Consider the following 25820-nt stretch of genomic DNA (forward strand, 5'->3'; position numbering starts at 1 on the left):
AAAAACATTATATTTACAGAAATGTTCATGAAACGTTTTGCGGAAAAATATCGTAATTTTACATGAATTTGAAAGTAATTTAAGAAAACAGAAAATGCTATGTATAATTAATTTGGTATTTTTCTGTAAAAAAAAAGAAGAAATATACATAGTTTGTCATTACTGGCATATTACTTAAAATAACACGCGGATTGTTTATTTACAGATCATGTCTTCAATTCTACAGTTTTATAAACTATTTAAAAAAAGAAAAGAAAAATTACAGTAGAAATTTAGAGTAAATTAACTATAAAAATATATATATTTTTTTTACAGTGTAGGTGTGGTGAAATTTGTCCTCTGCATTTGACCCATCCCCTTGTTCACCCCCAGGGAGGTGAGGGGAGGAGTGAGCAGCAGCGGTGGTCGTGCCCGGGAATTATTTTTGGTGATTTAACCCCCAATTCCAACCCTTGATGCTGAGTGCCAAGCAGGGAGGTAATGGCTCACTTTTTTTTTTTTTATAGTCTTCGGTATGACTCGGCCGGGGGTTTGAACTCGTGCAACAGTGCAATACATTTTCATAACATGGTCACTACTGCCTAGTTTCTCTAGTTACATTCTTATTTTTTCTGTTATATTTGAATTCTTATTGTGGCTTTTTATTTTTAAATCTTAATTGTTATATTTTCTATTTTATTTCCATTTATACCTCCTTTATTTACTTTTTAAATTCGATCTCAATTCTGTACACTGCTGCTGGAATTAAAATGTTCCTGAGAGAACGCTCCTGGAGATATCAATAAAGTACTATTTTTCTAGTATCCGCAGTGTCGATATTCCAGTATCGACCCGCACATTACTAGTTCCTCACCACGCGGCCCGCACGTACGGACACGCACGTACCGCGCGTCAGTCTTTATGTTCCCACCGTGGACCGGACGCGATGACACTGCGAACAAAGAACGCGGCTGTGATGCGCCAAAAAGCGAGACAATTCCACCTTAAATAGCGTTGAGCGGGCGCCATCTTCAGTCCACCTTAAGCGCACGTTGTGGCGAAAAAAGGAACGCCGCGGAGTCCTAAGCGGGCTTCCGTAGCCGGGGAGTCGCACTTGAGGAACAACCCCGCCGAACATCATCCGCATTATTGGGGGAGAACATGTCCGGACCGAACAACAAGTACCGGGAGTGGATACTGGAAACCATCGACTCGCTCCGCTCCAGGAAAGCGCGCCCGGACCTGGAGAGGATTTGTCGAATGGTCCGCCGACGACACGGGTCAGACCCGGACCGAACCAGGGCGGAACTGGAGAAACTGATCCAGGATCAGACTGTGTTGAAAGTTAGCTACAAGGGGTCTATCTCGTACCGGAACGCGGCTAAGGTGCAGCGGAAGAGCCGGAAGAAAGAGGCGGCGGCGGCGGCGGAGCTTGTGAGCAACAACAACGGCGACAGCGCGCTCAGCCTCACCGACCAGGAGGAGGACTCCGGGGAGCCCAGCCCGGACCACCGACCGGTGAAAAAGAGGCGAATTAATAAGTCTCACGGGAGTGGTGGTGCGGCGGCGGCGGCGGCGGAAGAAGATGAATCAGGACCGCCAGAAGTCCGCCCGGACACGCGGGACAGTGAACCGTCCGAGCAAAGTTCCACCGCATGCGCCGGCGAACACCAACAAAACGCGCCGCTTCGCCCCAAACTTGGACTCGGGAGACCCGCATCCAACTTGGACCTGTCCGAGCGGAGCCTCCGCCTCGGCCCCGACGTCGCCATCCCCGCCAAGCCGCTCGTACTGCGAGAGCTCTGGGGCTATCTCAGCGGCCAGGAGCGCCTCTCGGAGGAGAAAGTCAAAGTGGTGATGGAGAAAGAGGTGGCGGTGAGAGGCCGGCTGCGCAGGACCCGCTGCGGGAACGCCACTCTCCCCCCGCGGGGGGCGAGGACGGCGGAGGGGTCCGGCGGGAGACTCGCAAAGGACAAAAAGGTGGGCGACATAACAATAAACTTAACATTGGCGACACGTCCGGGGGGGGGGGTCGTGCATGCGCGCGTTGGCGGGGGCGAGCGTGCTGTCTGCTGCTTTTAATGACCACCGTGCGACGCGCGCCAATGTGTTTTGCATCATCACACGTACACGCGTGTGTGTGTACGTGCGCGCGGGGTGGGAAAAAAAAAAAGCCGCTTCATAAATAAACACGCGCGCGCATCTCATAAATAAAGACACGCGCGCATCTTGTGAGTGTCTCTGCATGGCGCGTGCACGAGAGAAGTGGGGTCGGTGACGTGTATACTCAACATGGGCCAGCTGGTGACCCAACCCACGTACGTGACGCTCCCTTGCTCATTTGCATAATCACCTGCTCACTTTTGCTTGTTTTTCCCCACGCCACACACGCACACACACATATTCTTGTATTTGTTACCTTCTTGAGACCTCCGAAAAAAAAATGCCTACCTCTTTAGGACCACCCTTTCTAGATATTAATGTTGTAAATACAAATCTGTATATAATATATACATACTATGCAAATATAAGAAACGCTTGTTGTGAATGTCACAATTTCACACGAGAAACTTAATAAAAGTCGTAATTTTACTCAACGCAAGTCAAGAAAAACTGAACATTATTGCAATATTATCAATCAATCAATCAATCAATGTTTATTTATGTAGCCCTAAATCACAAGTGTCTCAAAGGGCTGCACAAGCCACAACGACATCCTCGGTATAGCCCACATAAGGGCAAGGAAAAACTCACCCCAGTGGGACGTCGATGTGAATGACTATGAGAAACCTTGGAGAGGACCGCATATGTGGGTAACCCCCCCCCTCTAGGGAGACCGAATGCAATGGATGTCGAGTGGGTCTAACATAATATTGTGAGAGTCCAGTCCATAGTGGATCCAGCATAACAGCAAGAGTCCAGTCCACAGTGGGGTCAGCAGGAAACCATCCCGAGCGGAGACGGGTCAGCAGCGCAGAGATGTTCCCAACCGATATACAGGCGAGCGGTTCACCCCGGGTCCCGACCCCGGACAGCCAGCACCCCATCCATGGCCACCGGATCTGTGTGTCTCCCCTTCCACAAGGGATAGGGGGGAACAGAGGAGAAAAGAAAAGAAACGGCAGATCAACTGGTCTAAAAAAGGGGGGCTATTCAAAGGCTAGAGTATACAAATGAGTTTTGAGATGGGACTTAAATGTTTCTACTGAGGTAGCATCTCTAACTGTTACCGGGAGGGCATTCCATAGTGCTGGAGCCCGAATAGAAAACGCTCTACAGCCCGCAGACTTTTTTTGGGCTCTGGGAATCACTAATAAGCCGGAGTTCTTTGAACGCAGATTTCTTGATAAAAATTTGAATTTTACTCAATAACAGTCGCAATTTTACAAGAAAAGCTTAAAAATTTGGCAATTTTGCGGAAAGAGTCGTTATTTTACTCGACAAAAGTCACAATTTTATAAGAAAACTTAAAAATGTTGGCAATATTCTAATAATAATCGGAATTTTACTTGGCAAAATGATGACAAAAGTCATTATTTTACTCAAAAAAATGTCACTGTTTAACAAGAACAACAACAAAATTGGCAGTATTGTGATAAAAGTCAGAGTTTTAGAAGACAAATGTCACGATTTTGCATTAAAAAGTAATCATTTTACATGAAAAAGTCATAATTTTACGAGAAAATATTGCAATACTACAGAAACAGAAAGAATATGAGAGATTGTTCCCAAATTTATAGTAAAAAAGTCAACATATTGCGAAAAAAAGACTGCTTTTAGTTGTTTTTTTGTTTGTATTTGTTACTTTCTTGAGACCTCCGAAAAATGCCTACCTCTTTAGGACCACCCTTTCGAGATATATAAAGATTTGTATTTACAACATTAATAATATATGCCTACTATGCAAATATAAAAAACGCTTGTTGTGAAAGTTGGAATTTCACAAGAAAATGTCACAACTTCACAAGAAAAACTTGATAAAAGTCGTAATTTTACTCAATGCAAGTCAACGTTTTACAAGAAAAACTGAACATGTGTGCAATATTATGATAAAAGTTGGAATTTTACTCAGTAACAGTCGCAATTTTATGAAAAGAGTCGTAATTTTACACGCCAAAAGTCACAATTTTATAAGAAAATGTTAAAAATGTTGGCAATATTATAATAATAATAATTGGAATTTTACTTGGCAAAATTATGACAAAAGTCATAATGTGGCAAAAATCATAATTTTACTCCAAAAATGTCACTCTTTTACAAGAACAACAACAAAATTGGCAGTATTGTGATAAAAGTCAAGAGTTTTAGAAGACAAATGTCACGATTTTGCATTAAAAAGTAATCATTTTACATGAAAAAGTCATAATTTTACGAGAAAATATTGCAATACTACAGAAACAGAAAGAATATGAGAAATTGTTCCCAATTTTATAAGAAAAAAGTCAACACTGAAAAAAAGACTGCTTTTAGTTAATTTTATTTTTTTATTTTTTGTTTGTATCTGTTACCTTCTTGTCACCTCCAAAAAATGCCTACCTCTTTAAGACCACCCTTTCGAGATACATAAAGATTTGTATTTACAACATTAATAATATATACCTACTATGCAAATATAAAAAATGCTTTTTGTGAAAGTTGGAATTTCACAAGAAAAATGTCACAATTTCACAAGAAAAACTTAATAAAAGTCGTAATTTTACTCAACGCAATTTTACTCAACATTTTACAAGAAAAACTGAACATATGCGCAATATTATGATAAAAGTTGGAGTTTTAGTCAGAATTTTACTCAAAAAATTTCACTATTTTACAAGAACAGCAAAATTGGCAATATTGTGATAAAAGTCAGAATTTTATAAGACAAATGTCACAATTTTGCATTTTAAAAAGTAATAATTTTACATGAAAAAGTCATAATTTTACAAGAAAATATTGAAATATTACAGAAACAGAAAGAATAAGACAAATTGTTCCCAATTTTATAAGAAAAAAGTCGACATTGTGAAAAAAAGACTGCTTTAGTTAATTACATTTTTAAATTTTTTGTTTGTATTTTTACCCTCTTGTTACCTCTGAAAAATGCCTACCTCTTTAGGACCACCCTTTCTAGATAGACAAATATTTGTATTTACAACATTAATAATCTAAACATACTATGCAAATATAACAAAACGCTTGTTGTGAAAGTTGGAATTTCACAAGAAAAATGTCACAATTTCACAAGAAAAACTTGATAAAAGTTGTAATTTTACTCAATGCAAGTCAACATTTTACAAGAAAAACTGAACATGTGTGCAATATTATGATAAAAGTTGGAATTTTAGTCAGTAACAGTCGCAATTTTATGAAAAGAGTCGTAATTTTACACGCCAAAGGTCACAATTTTATAAGAAAATTGTAAAAATGTTGGCAATATTATAATAATAATTGGAATTTTACTTGGCAAAATTATGACGAAAGTCATAATGTGGCAAAAGTCATAATTTTACAAGAACAACAACATTGGCAATATTGTGATAAAAGTCAGAATTTTATAAGACAAATGTCACCATTTTGCATTTAAAAGTAATCATTTTACATGAAAAAGTCATGATTTTACGAGAAAATATTGAAATATAACAGAAACAGAAAGAATATGAGAAATTGTTCCCAATTTTCTAAGAAAAAAGTTGACACTGAAAAAATACTGCTTTTAGTTAATTTTATTTTTAAATTTTTTGTTTGTATTTGTTACCTTCTTGTCACCTCCAAAAAATGCCTACCTCTTTAGGACCACCCTTTCTAGATATATAAAGATTTGTGTTTACAACATTAATAATATATACATCCTATGCAAATATAAAAACGCTTGTTGTGAAAAATGAGTTGGAATTTCACAAGAAAAATTTCCCAATTTCACAAGAAAAACTTGGAATTTTGGCGGTGTTAAGTCGTAATTTTACTCAACGCAAGTCAACATTTTACAATAAAAACTTAACATTATTGTAATATTATAATACAAATTTGAATTTTACTCAATAACAGTCGCAATTTTACAAGAAAAGCTTAACAATTTGGCAATTTTACGAAAAGAGTTGTTATTTTTCTCGACAAAAGTCACAATTTTATAAGAAAACTTTAACATTTTGGCAATATTATAATAATCTGAATTTTACTTGCCAAAATGATGACAAAAGTCATTATTTTACTCAAAATATTTCACTATTTTACAAGAACAACAACAAAATTGGCAATATTGTGATAAAAGTCATAGTTTTAGAAGACAAATGTCACGATTTTGCATTAAAAAGTAATAATTTTACATGAAAAAGTCATAATTTTATGAGAAAATATTGCAATATTACAGAAACAAAAGATATAAGAAATTGTTGCCAATTTTAGAAGAAAAAAGTCAACAAAATGTGAAAAAAATACTTCTTTTAGGTTGTTTTTTTTTGTGTTGAATTTTTTGTTTGTATTTGTTACCTTCTTGAGACCCCCGAAAAATGCATACCTCCTTAGGATCACCGTTACTAGATATATATGTATCCCTCCATCCATTTTCTACCGCTTGTCCCTTTTGCATTTACAACCTAATACATACATACTATGCAAATATAAAAACGCTTGTTGTGAAAAATGAGTTGGAATTTCACGAGAAAAATATCACAATTTCACAAGTCGTAATTTTACTCGATGCAAGTCAACATTTTACAAGAAAAACGGAACATAATTTTACATGAAAAAGTCACAATTTTATGAGAAAATATAGGCAAAATAGGCAATATTGTGATAAAAATCTGAATTTTAGATGGCAAATGTCACCATTTTGCATTACAAAGTAATCGTTTTACATGAAAAAGTCATAATTATGAAAAAAAAATCCAAAATTTATAAGAAAAAAGTCGACATAATGTGAAAAAAAGACTGCTTTTAATAAAAACAATTTTTTGGTATTTGGTACCTTCCTGAGATTCCTACCTCTTGAGGACCACCCTTTCTAGATATATAAATATTTGTATTTACCACATTAATAATATATACAAACTATGCAAATCCAAAAACGCTTGTTGTGAAAGTTGGAATTTTACAAGAAAAATGTCACAATTTCACAAGAAAAACTTAGAATTTTGGCAGTATTATAATAAAAGTCATAATTTTACTCAATGCAAGTCAAAATTTTACAAGAAAAACTGAACATTTGTGCAATATTATGATGAAAGTTGGAATTTTACTCAATAACAGTCACAATTTTACAAGAAAAGCTTAACATTTTTGCAATTTTATGAAAAGAGTCTTAATTTTACTCGACAAAAGTCACAATTTTATAAGAAAACTTTAAAATGTTGGCAATATTATAATAATAATCGGAATTTTACTTGGCAAAATTATGACAAAAGTCATGTGACAAACGTCATAATTTTACTCAAAAAATGTTACTATTTTACAAGAACAACAACAAAATTGGCGATATTGTGATAAAAATCGGAATTTTAGATGACAAATGTCACCAGACATAATAATCTTAGGGAGAAATGTAATTTAAAACATTTGTATGCACGTACAACACTTAAGACCTTCAGTATATCAGTATGTGGAATTAAATTATGGAATGGATTTAAGCAAAGCAATCAAACAATGTACTAATATGATCCACTTCAAGAAACTCTTCAAACTTAAAGTGTTTACAAAGTACAAAGAAGAAGAACCATGATAAACATTCTGAATTTATTTAACTCATCCATTCTTTCATTATTTCACTCACAAAATAATCTTACTTATCTCAACATATGAAATGTAACTTACTTCACCAATTATCATTTATTTACTTATTGTATTGTGATTACTTATGGAGTATATTGTGAATAAATTGAGAACAGGAAGTGAACAAAAGTTTTAGCAACTGTTATGTAAAAGAAAAGGGGTAGGATTAAATAAGCTCTGCTTCTTCCTACTCCTTTTCGAACATGTTGAAAAGAGAAACTGGAGATTGTGATGTATCATGTTGTATACTTGCATGTTCGAAATAAACTCAAACTCAAACCATTTTGCATTAAAAAGTAATAATTTTACATAAAAAAGTCACAATTTCACAAGAAAAACTTAGAATGTTGGCAGTATTATAATAAAAGTCGTAATTTTACTCAATGCAAGTCAAACATTTGTGAAATATTATGACAAAAGTCGGAATTTTACTCAATAACATTCGCAATTTTACAAGAAAAGCTTAGAATTATGGCAATTTTATGAAAAGAGTCATACTTTTACTCGACAGACGTCCCAATTTATAAGAAAACTTAAACATTTTGGCAATATTATAATAATAATCAAAATTTTACTTGGCAAAATTATGACAAAAGTCATAATGTGGCAAAAGTCATTATTTTACAAAAAAAAAAATGTCACAATTTCACAAGAAAAACTTAGAATTTTGGCTGTATTATAATAAAAGTCGTAATTTCAATCAATGCAAGTCAAAATTTTACAAGAAAAACTGAACATTTGTGCAATATTACGATAAAAGTTTGAATTTTACTCAAAAAAAGTCGCAATTTTACAAGGCGCAGTCAGGGCGTTGAGGGGATCCGGTTTGGTGGCTGCAGGATTAGGTCTCTGCTTTTTGCAGATAATGTGGTCCTGATGGCTTCATCTGGCCAAGATCTTCAGCTCTCACTGGATCGGTTCACAGCCGAGTGTGAAGCGACTGGGATGGTAATCAGCACCTCCAAGTCCGAGTCCATGGTTCTCGCCCGGGAAAGGGTGGCGTGCCATCACCAAGTTGGGGAGGACATCTTTCCCCAAGTGGAGGAGTTCAAGTACCTCAGAGTCTTGTTCACGAGTGAGGAAAGAGTGGATCGTGATACCGACAGGTGTATCGGGGCGGCGTCTTCAGTAATGCGGACGCTGTATCGATCCGTTGTGGTGAAGAAGGAGCTGAGCCGGAAGGCAAATCTCTCAATTTACCGGTCGATCTACGTTCCCATCCTCACCTATGGTCATGAGCTTTGGGTTATGACCGAAAGGACAAGATCACGGGTACAAACGGCCGAAATTAGTTTCTTCTGCCGGGTGGCGGGGCTCTCCCTTAGAGATAGGGTGAGAAGCTCTGTCATCCGGGGGGAACTCAGAGTAAAGCCGCTGCTCCTCCACATCGAGAGGAGCCAGATGAGGTGCCTCAGGCATCTGCTCAGGATGCCACCCGAACGCCTCCCTTGGGAGGTGTTTAGGGCACGTCCGACCGGTAGGAGGCCACGGGGAAGACCCAGGACACGTTGGAAAGACTATGTCTCCCGGCTGGCCTGGGAACGCCTCGGGATCCCCCGGGAGGAGCTGGACGAAGTGGCTGGGGAGAGGGACGGCTGGGGACGGCGTGGCGAAGTTGGTAGAGTGGCCGTGCCAGTAATCGGAGGGTTGCTGGTTACTGGGGTTCAATCCCCACCTTCTACCATCCTAGTTACGTCCGTTGTGTCGTTGGGCAAGACACTTCACCCCTTGCTCCTGATGGCTGCTGGTTAGCGCCTTGCATGGCAGCTCCCGCCATCAGTGTGTGAATGTGTGTGTGAATGGGTAAATGTGGAAATACTGTCAAAGCGCTTTGAGTACCTTGAAGGTAGAAAAGCGCTATATAAGTATAACCCATTTATCATTATTATAAGTCTGGACTTCTCTGCTTAGGCTGCTGCCCCCGCGACCCGACCTCGGATAAGCGGAAGAAAATGGAAGGATGTATAAATGGATGTTGATTTATTTATGATAACAAAGTTATATACCTTCCAATTACAGTACAAACAATTCTACAGTAATGAAAAATAAAAGTTGATATATTTTTAAATGGTCACTTGCATTATTATATATTATGATTACATTACATTATAAACACTGTATGGTTTTTATCGGGTATTTCTTCAGTTTAAAAGCATGATATAGACAAAAGCTCAGAGTCTGTCTGCATAAAGCCAACTATTTTTAAAAGTAAATTATTACATATTTTTCTAATGTGTGGCACTTTTAGACAATAATATGTTGATTCACAGTAACATATCTTCCTTCAGTTGTTATTTTTGCAGTTTTATGCGTTTATATGTATAAATTATAAAAATGTAGGTTTTTTATTAAAATCGTGCAGCCCTAATTCATACAATGTATTACTTTTAATTATTTTTCATGTATAAGACCCACATTTTTGAAGTGTGGCAGCTTTTATTTTGCCGTGGTGCCACAATCAACTCCATATAGGAGAAACCCTGCAATAGTGTTTCTCACCTTTATCAGTGCTGATGCTTTCACCTTTCTTTGGTGCAATATCTGAAACATCATACGAAAAGGGAGGCCGTTGTACATCGTTAAAGCACCTTCAGTTTGAATTTGAATAGTCGTTTTTTGGGGGGTTAGAGTCTATCAGCACAGCAATATTTGCTCACCTTTCCCCGCAAATGTGCTCCAAATCTGTCCGATCTCTTTTGCCCAGCGCTCAAGGTACCCCTCAAGTTTTTGTGTCAATTCTACCATCTTGTGAGTTTTTTCCTCCTTAACTGCACTTTCTGCTCCACAGAAGCAGCACAAAGTCCTCCTTAAAGTTGTTTCCATTCCTGTCAAAACAGCCAATTCTGACGACTTACACATTGCTCCAGGCTCTACAGGAGAGCGAACGGATGGAGGCAGCCGGTGAAATAGGTGTGCAAGAGAACGAAGAGGAGGATCCCATTGAGGAGGGACGAACATCCCTGGTAGCCATGACAACCACAGCAGGTGTCAAGGAGAAAGCCACAGAAGATGGTGAAATCCAAAGATCCTTGGAGGAGGAGAGTTCTGGTCAGCATGAACATAGTGACAAAGGTGTGTATACCATACCTCTCTGTACTTTTATTTTGTGCATATTTTCCCTAATGAATTGTCTGGTGACTAACATACAGTACTGTATGTTTTAATGAGCATATATATAAGCATCTGTGATAAGTGCTTATCTCCTTCTCCTCGTTAACATGTGCAGAGGGCCTGTCAGGTGTGGACCCCATCGCTATGACTGAGTGTTCGCCTCCTTTGGGTGCTTCCCCATCACGATGCAACAGTAAACATGCGGACCAGACACCTGCCACACCTGATCAGGTACCTATGGACACACAGGCCAATCACTATTTGTGATTATAATCATTAAAACCAAATTATTTAACTTCCATCACGTTTTGTAAAGAATAATGCCCCATCCACATCATTTAGCAGCTTTATATGAAAATATGAATGCAAGTAGATTAATACAGTGTTTTTCAACCGCTGTGCCGCGGCACACTAGTGTACCGTGAGATATTGTCTGGTGTGTTGTGGGAGATGATGTCATTTCATCTAATTGGGTTAAAAATATTTTTTTGCAAACCAGTAATTATAATCCGCAAATAATGTGACGTTGTTGAGTGTCTGTGCTGTCTAGAGCGCGGCAGAGTAACCGTGTAATACTCTTCCATATCAGTAGGTGGCAGCAGATAGCTAAATGCTTTGTAGATGTCGGGAACATGGTTTGTCGTGATCACAATATGCAGACGACAGCGGGAGACAACGTGCAGGTAAAAAGGTGTCTAATGCTTAAACCAAAAATAAACAAAAGGCGAGTGCTGCTAAGAAAATGCATTGAAGCTTAGGGATGGCTATGCAAAACGATGCTAAAACGGAACTGGCTGCAAAGTAAACTAAAACAGAATGCTGGACGACAGCAAAGACTTACAGCGTGCGGAGCAGCAGACGGCGTCCACAAAGTACATCCGTACATGACATGACAATCAACAACAAAATAGGAGCGCAAGACAAGAACTAAAACACTACACACAGGAAAACACCCAAAAACTCAAAACAAGTCACGGCGTGATGTGACAGGGTGGTGACAGTACACCTACTTTGAGACGAGCTATAGTGATGCATGCTTGGTTATGGTTTGAATTTATATGCAACAATTGTACGACTTTTTACTGTCAATATCGGCTGCAGAGTTTCATTTTTTAATGTTTTCTGCTGGTGGTGTGCCTCGGGATTTTTCCAATGAAAAAAATGTGCCTTGGCTCAAAAAAGGTTGAAAAACACTGGATTAATATACATTGGAATGGGCACCAATTACTTTTATAAATACCGACCATGTTCTGTCGGCAATACCAAGTACCGATTCACATAAAATCAAACGGTACTGTCATAATAGCTGGCGGTGTGAGCCTGAGATGCAGTGGCGGCAAGCGAATTGCAAAAGAGAAGGTATTTTAATTAGGACTAGGCAGGCAAAAATCCAAAGACAAACCATCACCACCATTAGTCATTAAAGTAGTCTCGAAGGAAGGCGACACTGGCAGGTAAATCCTTTTAATTAGTGATAAGGGACAGGTTAGCCACCGGATCACAAATCAAGGACACGTGAGGAGAAGCAGCACACAAGCTATAGGTAAGTTGGCAGAGAATGAGGGCAGACCGGAAGTGGAACGGGAAAACAATTAGCGCTGCACAGGAAACAATACCAAAAACAGAGCAACAGGAAGCATAAGCACAACTTGTCATGAGCAATTTTGACAGGTATCATTTCGATACCTTTGTTGCACGCGACATCGCGCCCGGTTGCAGACTCTTCGGCACCGGCTCAAGCACTTGGCGGGCAAACAGTCGTAATTGTAGCGGATTGCCTGTTAGAAAACACTTGAAAGTAACGCTCCACTTTTCAAATTGCATTAGCCCGATGTAATTTACATTTATTATGCCATATACATGCTACTGATTAGCAAACTGCTGGTGTGTAACAAGTATCGTATTTTCCGGACCATAGGGCGCACCGGATTATAAGGCGCACTGCCGATGAACGGTCTATTTTTGATCTTTTTTCATATATTAGGCGCACCGGATTATAGGGCGCATTAAAGGAGTCATATTATTATTATTTTTTTCTAAATGGAAAACACTTCCTTGTGGTGTACATAACATGTAATGGTGATTCTTTGGTCAAAATGTTGCATAGACCATGTTTTACAGATCATCTTCAAGACGCTTTCTGACAGTCGCTTCCGGATGCGCCGTGTTGTGGGTGGTCTTATTTACGTGGTTCACCTTCGGCAGCGTCTTCTCCCCGTCATCTTTGTTGTAGCGGTGTAGCGTGCAAGGACGGGAGTGGAAGAAGTGTCAAAAGATGGAGCTAACTGTTTTAATGACATTCAGACTTGACTTAAATCAATAATTGAGCAGCATCTCCTCACCTGGAAACAACAACACAGGAAATGTGTTCCGTGAAAAACCGTCCGACCGGAACTCTCTAATAACTAAAGTTCCTTGGGTGAATAATGTAAACTCACTACACCGGTATGTTTTAACATGGCGAGTTTACTGACAGATATAAGAACTTTACACTACTTCATGTTAGAAATGGCAACAGCGGAGGATGAATGCCACATAACAAGAAGATAGAGGAAAAAAGAAGCTTATCGACTCGCGGATGCGCGCAATTTTTCAGGACTTATGCAGATCCCAAATGCAGATCAGCAGGTACCAGAGGGTAAGAAAAGTTGCTGTTGCATAATATTGCGAAACAAAACACCAGATAATGTCTTACCTTATACACACACTATAATAATACTCGTATGTTGAATGCGCCGACAATCCATCAAGCGGTGCGGCTTCAAAGCTTACCAAAGTCGTACTAAAACATTTTGATAGATTTTTCAGCGCCGTGTGTAATGTTCTATATTTTCATTGGAACATTTACTTGAGACATATTGCAAGCATAGTGCTGTCTGCCATCTACTGGTCACACTTATTACACCATGCAAATAAAATAAGCGCAAAGTAAGCGCAACCATACGTATTCCTTACATTAGGCGCACCGGGTTATAAGGCGCACTGTCGAGTTTTGAGTAAAACATAGGGTTTTAAGTGCGCCTTATAGTCCGGAAAACACGGTACAATACTTAATATTATGTAGAGCTAAAAAAAAAACACAGGACTGACACATTAATCTTAATGGCAGAGACTACTTCCTGACTACAACAACACACCTCGGACAAACTGAAATTAACGCATGCTTGCAAATGAGACTCAAGTGTAAGAGAACAAAATATAGAAACTGGGTGGCACATTTATTATCAGGTCACTGTTAAATGTTAAATAACAAAATAAATATTATTATTAAAGAATTAAATAACATTGATTAACACATGAACACACACAAAAGTAGCAAAAATAGGGACCATTGAGTACCGGTATCGATTCCCGGCAGTCACGTGCAGTGGCCTTTGACGCCTTTGGAGGTTATTTTTGTAACTTAAATTCATATGCTCTCATATTGTTAATAAAGGTCGTACACTAAAATAACAACAAAAAGAAGGGACTAATTAATATTTCATAAAAAACATTGTGAAAATGATATGATATGATGAATAGAACCAAAACGTATTTGATAATGTCGTTATTAAATGCTTTTTGGTCCCATTAGCTTTAAGGTTATTTAGTATCTGAAGTAGGGTTGCGCGATATTGTCAATTTACGTATTAAAAGATACACAGTACAGGCCAAAGGTTTGGACACACCTCATTTAATGCGTTGTCTTTATTTTCATGACTATTTACATTGTAGATTGTCACTGAAGGCATCAAAACTATGAATGAACACATGTGGAGTTATGTACTTAACAAAAAAAAGTGAAATAAATGAAAATATATTTTATATTCTAGTTTCTTCAAAATAGCCACCCTTTGCTCTGATTGCTGTTTTGCACACTCTTGGCATTCTCTCAATGAGCTTCAAGCACATCTGTGAAGTGAAAACCATTTCAGGTCATCTAATCTAATAAAAACACATTTTGCAAAGTTAGTAGTGAAATAAGACTTCTGTGGTTACAAAAATAGTGTGTGCATGCACAAATATTGCATAGATTGTATTTGTGCCATAAAAAAATGGGTTTTCTTGGACAAAAAGGGCGTAAAACAAAAAAATAAACTTTATGTGGATGGACAGAGCTAAAGTTTATCTAGAGATTTAAGCGTTGAAAATCGGAAAAAAATATATTAATGCACGTCCGGCCGATAGACCCAGGACACGTTGGGCAGACTATGTCTCCCAGCTGGACTGGGAACACCTCGGGATCCCCCAAGAGGAGCTAGACCTGGAGAGAAGGTAGTCTAGGCTTCTCTACTTAGGCTGCTGCCCCCGCAACCCAACCCCGATGGATGGATATTAATGTTTATGACTTTAAGAACTTTTATGGCTGAAACTTTTTCAGATACCTGGGACCTCTAATATTCCCTGCATCTGTGGGATCCCCAATGTGTAATTATACAGATCTATACGTCTGAGCGCATCAAAGACACATTAGGTCATTTCAGGTTGTCACCAAAGCAGACGCCTCAGGGCCATGAAGCTCATCAAGCAGAAGAAATGCTAAAACTGTGAGCCTTCAAAGGAGTTACGGATTTTATTTGACATGGCAACTCATCGACATTCTCAAGAGTCCATGAAACTGAATCGATACAAGACATATGCCAATGTTTAGGTCGGGGGTCAGCAACCCGCGGCTCTTTAGTGCCACCCCAGTGGCTCCCTGGGGCATTTTTAAAAAAGGATTAAAAATGGAAAAAGATGGGGGAGAAATATTTTTTTTGTTTTAGTATGTTTTTTGTTTGAGGACAAACATGACACGCATATTCCCGATTGTTAGAAAGCCCACTGTTTAATATATTTGTGTGTATGCTTCACTGATGAGAGTATTTGGTGAACATCGTTTTGTCCTACTAATTTTGGCGGTTCTTGAACTCACCATCGTGTGACTGTGACGCAACAGGTTGTTTACATGTAAAATCTTCCACTCCTTCTTTGTCTCATTTTGTCCACCAAATGTTTTATGCTGTGCGTGTATGCACGAAGGTGCGCTTTGTTGATGTCATTGACATTGGCCATCTGTATGTACATATTGCATCATTATGCCTTATTTGTAGGTATATTTATATATTTTATCTTCTTTGTATATAATTTAGTTTTGCATGTCTCATGACACATTATGTGTATGTAATATTGGCTGCATTTCAGATAGTTGTTTGTGTGCCATGTTGTTCCAGACCACAGCAAACATTACCTAACTTGCCAAAGATTGTAATATATCTATTGTTTCCTTTAACTTGGACACACACATCTATACCTTTGGCCATTAAAAGCCAGTAATTTCCAGAAGTTATCTCACCTTCTAAGTAGCCTCTGATTTACTAATGGTTTCTAATGTTGTAAAAATGTGTAGAATAAATATAACATTTCAACATTTCTGTCAACAAAGATTTGCTTCAGCCTGCGACACATAGTCATTTTGATAGTATGCTATTATAGCTAATATAGACACTTACATCATGTGTTGCCTTCATTATAACACTTATATACACTTATACACAGCTTTTAATTTTTTACGGCTCCAGACAGATTTGTTTTTTTGTATTTTTGGTCCTATATGGCTCTTTCAACGTTTTGGGTTGCCGACCCCTGGTTTAGGTCAACAAATAAAAAATTAAAAAAGTATAATCTGGCCTTCACACAGCTTGGTGTTTGGGCCCTAAAAAGATACTTGAAAATAACCAATGAAGTCATTTTCAATTCTGTTGTAACACTCGATATCAAAGACTTTATACCAGCAGCATGACTTTCTGGGAAATCCAATTGGAACCACACAAAATGTTATTAGCAAGATGTATGTATTATTGCAATGTATTGCAGTATCAAAACATAAATAAATAAAGAACACAGTAGCTGCAGTACACAAGGCTGTACAAGGGAGGGCGCTCAGAGTTAGACTGTTACAAGTAAAGTCTTTATATGTTTTCATATTGACTCATGGACAGCTTTCCCAAAACAAAGAGAGAAAGGACTTATTTAAGCAAGTAAAGTTGCATTATAAGTTAAAGTTAAAGTCCCAATGATTGTCACACACACACTAGGTGTGGTGAAATTTGTCCTCTGCATTTGACCCATCCCCTTGATCACCCCCTGGGAGGTGAGGGGAGCAGTGGGCAGCAGCGGTGCCGCGCCCGGGAATCATTTTTGGTGATTTAACCCCCAATTCCAACCCTTGATGCTGAGTGCCAAGCAGGGAGGTAATGGGTCCCATTTTTATAGTCTTTGGTATGACTCGGCCGGGGTTTGAACTCACAACCTACCAATCTCAGGGCGGACACTCTAACCACTAGGCCACTGAGTAGGTCCACTAGGCCACTGAGTAGTATAAAGGGTTATCTTACGTCAATATGAAAATATGGTAACACTTTAGTATGGGGAACATATTCACCATTAATTAGTTGCTTATTAACATGAAAATTAGTAATATAATGGCTCTTAATTAGTCATTATTAAGTACTTATTAATGCCTATTTCTGCATGGCCTTATTATACAACCAGTAAGCCATTAACTAAGAGTCTTCCCTCAATAACCTCAGAATTATTGCTTATTGGTAACCCTAACCCTAACCCTTATATGTTCCCCTAGTGTCCAAATAACTCTAAATTAAGTCTTTGTTACTTAGAACAGTGGTCCCCAACCACCGGGCCGCACAAGAAATTAAAAAATAAATAAATAAATATATTATTTTATTTTTTTATTTATTAAATCAACATAAAAAACACAATATATACATTATATATCAATATAGATCAATACAGTCTGCAGGGATACAGTCCGTAAGCACACATGATTGTATTTCTTTAGGGACGGCGTGGCGCAGTGGAAGAATGGCCGTGCGTGACCCGAGGGTCCCTGGTTCAATCCCCACCTAGTACCAACCTCGTCATGTCCGTTGTGTCCTGAGCAAGACACTTCACCCTTGCTCCTGATGGGTGCTGGTTAGCGCCTTGCATGGCAGCTCCCTCCATCAATGTGTGAATGTGTGTGTGAATGGGTAAATGTGGAAGTAGTGTCAAAGCGCTTTGAGTACCTTGAAGGTAGAAAAGCGCTATACAAGTACAACCCAAAGTTGGCTCGGGCGAGACGGGAATGTGAGTACATGATTTATTAAACACTATCAAAAAAGAACAAACGAAAGGCGCACACAAGAGTGGAGGTAAAAAAACTTGGCTAATGAAAACAAAAGACTTGCATAAAGGCAAAAGACTATGAACAAAAAACAAAAACTTACTTGGCAAGTACAACCCATTTATCATTTATCATTTATGACCAGAAAAAAAATAAAAATAAAAATACCCCACCCCCGTTGACTGGTCCGCAGCTACAAAAAGGTTGGGGACCACTGACTTAGAATATGTTCCCCATACTAAAGTGTTACCGAAAATATTAGCAAATTATTTTTTTCATTATGAAATGTGTCAATTTGAAAAAAAAATAATAATTGAAAGTTACAGTGGAATAGATCCACCTAGTGTATCATTGGGTCATGATGAGTTCAGTGTATCGGACTGTAGGTCAGCAATTCATTTCAGTTATTGTCATTAAGCAAACAAGTGCGGCAGCATCACAATGATGTCATCCGCTGCTGAATTTGTGAGTTTTGGTCTGTAAAATTGTCAATTTATGAATTCATGGATGCAAAACTGTCGTATTATTTGGTTGACCACTGACCGAAGAAATAATAAACTAAACTAATATAAATTTGGCCGACAAGAGCGCTTTTAATACTATCGTGATATCGTGATAATGCATGTTGATGACATTCCAGCTGTATCTCGCAAATTTGAGAGCGACAGGTGAACAAAGGCTTTCCTCAACGCAATGTAGCATTCTCACTAGCGGCTAATGTCCCTCTACAGTGCAAAGCCACTTCGAAGTCAACAATCCTCGCCACCATGGCGGCAAATAAACTATGGTTCTAACAAGTAGCATTATCACTGGAGGACGAGGAATAGCTCAACATGCTACACTACACACTGTAGGAGGATATGCTAACCCCAAGCTGGAGCTCTTTAATGTAAACAAAGGTGGATGGATCGATACAGATAACAATAACGATACCAAGTTCAGTATCATTGTATGGTCGATAGTGCAGTGATTAGATCAATTATTTTTTTTCTCACAAGATTTTTTTGTAGTTTTTGTTATTGTTTACAAACTGAGGAAATAAGTCCGTGGACACAGGATGACTCTAAGGGCAAAAACCGTATGGATTCAAATCAGAGCCAATAGTATGAAATCATTTTAATATTAAATTGCTATTGTTACGAGGCAATCCTGTGTTTTTGTCTGAATATGATTGTGATCAAAAATTGAATTATTTATCGAGCTTGAAAATTTGAAGAATCAGTATCAGCACGGGTAAGACCGATACGGCCCCTGTAACTAACTCAATTTGTAGTATCACCTAAAAGTATCCAAACAACAGAAAAATAAGTTTTACATTTTAACAGAAGTGTAGATACAACCAGATTTAGAAACAGTAAATTAGCAAGTTGACTAAAATAATGACCAGAAATGACGCAATATGTTACTGCATATGCCAGCAGCCAAATTAAGAGCCTTTGTAACCCATTCTGAAATGGTTATGCTATAATTTACATAGCAAATAATATATTGTGATATATATATCGTTATATATATTGTTAAAAGCTATGAAAATAACTTATGGGAGACAAATTGTAATAGACACAAAATAAATTAAACAAATTCAGACAAATAAGAGTTTATTTAAATAGAATTATATGATCAATTATACTGTTATAAAATTATATTATTACATTTAAACTAAACGATATGTAAGTGAGTACAATAAGTATTTAATCCCCTGCCAACCAGTACTAATCCTAACCCCAACAGTCAAATTAGCATCATTTTACCAGAGACACCCTTTATAACAGGTGCCAACTTTTTGTTCATTGGTTTCATTTAAAAAAATATTTTTCCATGCAGATCGATTCGCTCGAAGACGCCCAGTCGGGCTTTAACGGTGAGTTCCTTGCTCCTTCTCAAGATGGATGTGTGTTGATTAAATTGTACTTTGAGTGGATTTTAGCCACCGTTTCTTTTGCGATTAGGTGTTGAGCGTAAGACAGAAGTGGGCGTGTCCTCCTGCCTGCTCACACCCACCGCCTCCCCCAGAGACAACGGCCTGTCTGAAGAGCCCGGGATGAATTGTGGCGTTACCAATGGAGGGTAAGCACAGTCTTTAGTCACATGTAAAAAAAAAAAAAAAAACTGAGGAAAAATTCCCACACGGTACATATTAAATAGTGAAAGACTGCAATATTATTATTACTATTTCTGTATGAATTCATTAATCAAATACAAGCAGTCACCAAAGGTAAAGTATTTGCCGCAGGAATGAAGATCCAGACATGGGGCTGGGCGATATGGCGAATAACTGTATCACGATGTGTTTTACATCGGCCGATATCAATAATAATAATATGTTTGTGATCCATTAAAAATAAGGACTGGGAGAAAAATATCTTAAATGTAAATATTTTTTATTTCAAAAGTAACCTTACCCTGATTATAATCCCCAAAAGGGCCCCCTTGAAGCTCATCTGATATCTTAAAATTATTGTATTTTTATTTTTTTCACCGCCGCCATGAAAATTGAGGTGTGGAAGCGTGCAGCCCAGTGTTTTGATTAGCAGGAGTCATGACTAGTGATAGTGCTAAAAAGACTACGAACCTAGAGACTCTTTTCTATTGTTCGATGACACAAATCTTTTGTAAGGCCTTTCAGGTGTTCACTATACGCCTATATTTAATTGTATTCATTTAAGTCAGGGGTGTCAAACTCATTTTAGATTGGGGGCCACATGGAGAAAAATCCACCCCCAAGTGGGCGGGACTGGTAAAATCACGGCACGATAACTTAAAAATAAAGACAACTTCAGATTGTTTTCTTAGTTTAAAAATAGAACAAGCACATTCTGAAATTGTACAAATCATATTGCTTTTTTGAGAGAGAACTGGTTCCAGAGCCCTTGCTGTGCGTCGAAGTGAGTCCGACTATATCTAGCCGGAACTTCTCGACCTCGCGCACTAGCTCAGGCTCCTTCCCCCCCCAGCGAGGTGACGTTCCACGTCCCAAGAGCTAGCTTCTGTAGCCGAGGATCGCACCGCCAAGTGCCCTGCCTTCGGCTGCCGCCCAGCTCACACTGCACCCGACCTCTATGGCCCCTGCCATGGGTGGTGAGCCCATTGGAGGGGGGACCCACGTTGCCTCTTCGGGCTATGCCCGGCCGGGCCCCATGGGGACAGGCCCGGCCACCAGGCGCTCGCCATCGTGCCCCGCCTCCGGGCCTGGCTCCGGAGGGGGGCCCCGGTGACCCGCGTCCGGGCGAGGGAAATCTGGGTCCTTTATTTTTATTCTTCATGGAGGTCTTCGAGCTGCTCTTTGTCTGATCCCTCACCTAGGACCAGTTTGTCTTGGGAGACCCTACCAGGGGGCATAAAGCCCCCGGACAACATAGCTCCTAGGATCATTGGGACACGCAAACTCCTCTACCACGGTAAGGTGGCAGCTCAGAGAACAGTGTGTTTTTCGTCCTGGTCGTGGAACTGTGGACCAGCTCTATACTCTCGGCAGGGTCCTTGAAGGGTGCATGGGAGTTTGCCCAACCAGTCTACATGTGCTTTGTGGACTTGGAGAAGGCATTCGACCGTGTCCCTCGGGAAGTCCTGTGGGGAGTGCTCAGAGAGTATGGGGTATCGGACTGTCTGATTTTGGCGGTCCGCTCCCTGTATGATCAGTGTCAGAGCTTGGTCCGCATTGCCGGCAGTAAGCCGGACACGTTTCCAGTGAGGGTTGGACTCCGCCAAGGCTGCCCTTTGTCACCGATTCTGTTCATAACTTTTATGGACAGAATTTCTAGGCGCAATCAAGGCGTTGAGGGGATCCGGTTTGGTGGCTGCAGGATTAGGTCTCTGCTTTTTGCAGATGATGTGGTCCTGATGGCTTCATCTGGCCAGGATCTTCAGCTCTCGCTGGATCGGTTCGCAGCCGAGTGTGAAGCGACTGGGATGAGAATCAGCACCTCCAAGTCCGAGTCCATGGTTCTCGCCCGGAAAAGGGTGGAGTGCCATCTCCGGGTTGGGGAGGAGACCCTGCCCCAAGTGGAGGAGTTCAAGTACCTCGGAGTCTTGTTCACGAGTGAGGGAAGAGTGGATCGTGAGATCGACAGGCGGATCGGTGCGGCATCTTCAGTAATGCGGACGCTGTATCGATCCGTTGTGGTGAAGAAGGAGCTGAGCCGGAAGGCAAAGCTCTCAATTTACCGGTCGATCTACGTTCCCATCCTCACCTATGGTCATGAGCTTTGGGTTATGACCGAAAGGACAAGATCACGGGTACAAGCGGCCGAAATGAGTTTCCTCCGCCGGGTGGCAGGGCTCTCCCTTAGAGATAGGGTGAGAAGCTCTGTCATCCGCGGGGAGCTCAGAGTAAAGCCGCTGCTCCTCCACATCGAGAGGAGCCAGATGAGGTGGTTCGGGCATCTGGTCAGGATGCCACCCGATCGCCTCCCTCGGGAGGTGTTTAGGGCACGTCCGACCCAGGACACGTTGGGAAGACTATGTCTCCCGGCTGGCCTGGGAACGCCTCGGGATCCCCCGGGAAGAGCTGGACGAAGTGGCTGGGGAGAGGGAAGTCTGGGCTTCCCTGCTTAGGCTGCTGCCCCCGCGACCCGACCTCGGATAAGCGGAAGAAGATGGATGGATGGATGGATGGATAATGCTTTTTTGTTGTTGTTTTTTTTACAATTACCTGTTGCGGTTAATAGTATATATACTTTATTTCTCGTTATTTATATTTTCTGAATAAATTATGAGTAGGGATGTCCGATAATGGCTTTTTTGCCGATATCCGATATTCCGATATTGTCCAACTCTTAATTACCAATACCGATATCAACCGATACCGATACATACAGTCGTGGAATTAACATATTATTATGCCTAATTTGGACAACCAGGTATGGTGAAGATAAGGTCCTTTTTAAAAATAATAATAAAATAAAACAAGATAACTAAATTGAAAACATTTTCTTGAATAAAAAAGAAAGTAAAACAATATAAAAACAGTTACATAGAAACTAGTAATTAATGAAAATGAGTAAAATTAACTGTTAAAGGTTAGTACTATTAGTGGACCAGCAGCACGCACAATCATGTGTGCTTACGGACTGTATCCCTTGCAGACTGTATTGATATATATTGATATATAATGTAGGAACCAGAATATTAATAACAGAAAGAAACAACCCTTTTGTGTGAATGAGTGGGGGAGGGAGTTTTTTTGGGTTGGTGCACTAATTGTAAGTGTATCTTGTGTTTTTTATGTTGATTTAAAAAAAAAAAAAAAAAACGATACCGATAATTAAAAAAACGATACCGATAATTTCCGATATTACATTTTAAAGCATTTATCGGCATCTCTAATTATGACATAATGTTCATCAGTCAACTCATTGGTGTTAATTTTCAATGTATCAAGATAAAACAATTATATCAAAATCAAATTACAGTATGTTATTTATGTAGTTTGGTCATTTTCCTTGACTGATGTACTAACATCATGTGGTTTATTTTGTACATATGTAGCATCGTCTACAAAGATACAAAGAACTGCTATTGCGACATCCAGTGGACACATTTAGAACAGCTGTTTCTTTCATTCAAAAATTTCAGGGTAATTTTTATACTTAGCAAACTCATCCCGCGGGCCGGATATAACCTGGTCGCGGGTCTGATCCGGCCCTCGGGCCGTACGTTTGACATCCCTGATTGTTAAGTCATGAATTGGAAGCCTCTCTTGCTTATCTTAACAGGTTTATTAAGATAGAAGTGGTCAGCGGGAGCCCAGTGAACTGGACCGTGTCTGATGTGGTCTCCTATTTTACCAGCGCCGGTTTCCCCGAGCAGGCCGCTGCCTTTGGGACACAGGTGAGTCCGCATCTCCTCTCGCCACCAGCAGGGAGCGCCACAGGCAGACAGTACACACATCCAATGCATCTCGACATGGCTTTTGCTCTCTGCCTCAGGAAATCGATGGGAAGTCCCTTCTCCTAATGCAGCGTAATGACGTTTTGATTGGCCTGTCAATCAAACTGGGCCCCGCCCTCAAGATCTACGAGCACCATGTGAAGGTTTTGCAAAAAACTCACTTTGAGGATGACGACTGTACATGAATACGCGCGATAGTCAAATATTTAAACAGACGCACACATGCATAAACACTTCCAGGGCCTTCTCTGCTCAATGAGTGGCAATACACATAAAAATGATTTCTCACCAATGTGAGAAGTATTCAACATGTTTGGTTTTTTTCAGCCGTTTCTCAGTCAAAGTGTGCGCAGTTTTGCTCATGGGCATTCACAGATGCTGACTTTGATGTTAAAAAAGTGAGAACTTGCAGACGACCTTCAAGCTATTTGGCATATCCGTGCACGACGCCGAGTAGATTTTTGGATGCTGTGAAAGGCGCACGTCTCGCTGAGAGTCTCTGCGAGGGGGGATGTTTAATGGAGCATGTCGGATTGAGAGGCAGCAAATTAGAAATTAATCAGATTGACACGTCATTAGGCTCAGTCTAATGCGATACAGTACCGGAGCTGGTACTTTATTACAAGGTCTGCATTTACAAAGATAGGTGTGATTGACACAGTCGTGCAGTGTGTTGATGTAGTTTGCAGTGGTGGACACCTCCACTGCAGGATACTGAAATGTATCAACTATTAATTCGCTATCTTAGACCACAGGTGTCAAACTCAAGGCCTTATGTGGCCCGCCTTGTCATTTAATGTGGCCCTCCATGTCATTTATGTGGTCTGATGTATCATTTTATGGGCCGCGACATTATTTCAAGTGGAACATAGCTCGGTTGGTAGAGTGGCCGTGCCATCAACCTGAGGGTTGCAGGTTCGATCCCCGCTTCCACCATCCTAGTCACTGCCGTTGTGTCCTTGGGCAAGACACTTTACCCACCTGCTCCCAGTGCCACCCACACTGGTTTAAATGTAACTTAGATATTGGGTTTCACAATGTAAAGCGCTTTTGAGTCACTTGAGAAAAGCGCTATATAAATGTAATTCACTTCACTTCCGCCATCCTAGCCACTGCCGTTGTGTCTTTGGGCAAGACGCTTTACCCACCTGCTCCCAGTGCCACCCACACTGGTTTAAATGTAACTTAGATATTGGGTTTTCACTATGTAAAGCGCTTTGAGTCACTAGAGAAAAGCGCTATATAAATATAATTCACTTCACTTCACATTTAAAAAGTTAAAGTTAAAGTACCAATGATTGTCACACACACACACTAGGCGTGGCGAAATTATTCTCTGCATTTGACCCATCACCCTTGATCACCCCCTGGGAGGTGAGGGGAGCAGTGGGCAGCAGCGGTGGCTGCGCCCGGGAATCATTTTGGTGATTTAACCCCCAATTCCAACCCTTGATGCTGAGTGCCAAGCAGGGAGGTAATGGGTCCCATTTTTATAGTCTTTGGTATGACTCGGCCGGGATTTGAACTCCCAACCTACCGATCTCAGGACGGACACTCTAACCACTAGGCCACTGAGTCAGCCGCATTTTTTTATGTGGCCTCCCACAACATTTATGTGGTCTGCCACATTGTTTCTTAGTTTAAGTGGCCTAACAAATTATTTTATGTATCGTTTATATCAGGGGTCCCCAAATTACGGCCCGCCAGCGTCTGAAATCTGGCCCGCGGGAAGTCCCAGGTTAAAAAAAAAATTATAATTTATTTTTTTTATTATCCTTTTTTTAAATCTGTCCTTTCTCATCCATTTTCTACCGATTGTTACTCTCCGTGTCTCCGAGGCGCTCGGGCAAATCATGAAAATGCATTTTCCCATCGATAACGTGATATCATCGCGCTCAGAATATACAGTCGTGGTCAAAAGTTGACATACACTTGTAAAGAACATAATGTCATG

General features: G+C 39.9%; 1 protein-coding gene across 1 annotated transcript; it reads left to right on the forward strand.

Moving 5' to 3' along the window:
* Positions 1-938: 938 nt before the first annotated feature.
* samd1b (sterile alpha motif domain containing 1b) lies at positions 939-25820 on the forward strand. Its single transcript, XM_061988106.2, has 7 exons — positions 939-1959; positions 10590-10794; positions 10949-11064; positions 19802-19838; positions 19927-20044; positions 23692-23806; positions 23905-25820. The coding sequence occupies exons 1-7, from the start codon at positions 1141-1143 to the stop codon at positions 24049-24051; spliced, it is 1557 nt and encodes a 518-aa protein (XP_061844090.2). The 5' UTR covers positions 939-1140; the 3' UTR covers positions 24052-25820.

This window comes from Nerophis lumbriciformis, linkage group LG27 (genome assembly GCF_033978685.3).
Source record: "Nerophis lumbriciformis linkage group LG27, RoL_Nlum_v2.1, whole genome shotgun sequence".
Classification (NCBI taxonomy): domain Eukaryota; kingdom Metazoa; phylum Chordata; class Actinopteri; order Syngnathiformes; family Syngnathidae; genus Nerophis; species Nerophis lumbriciformis.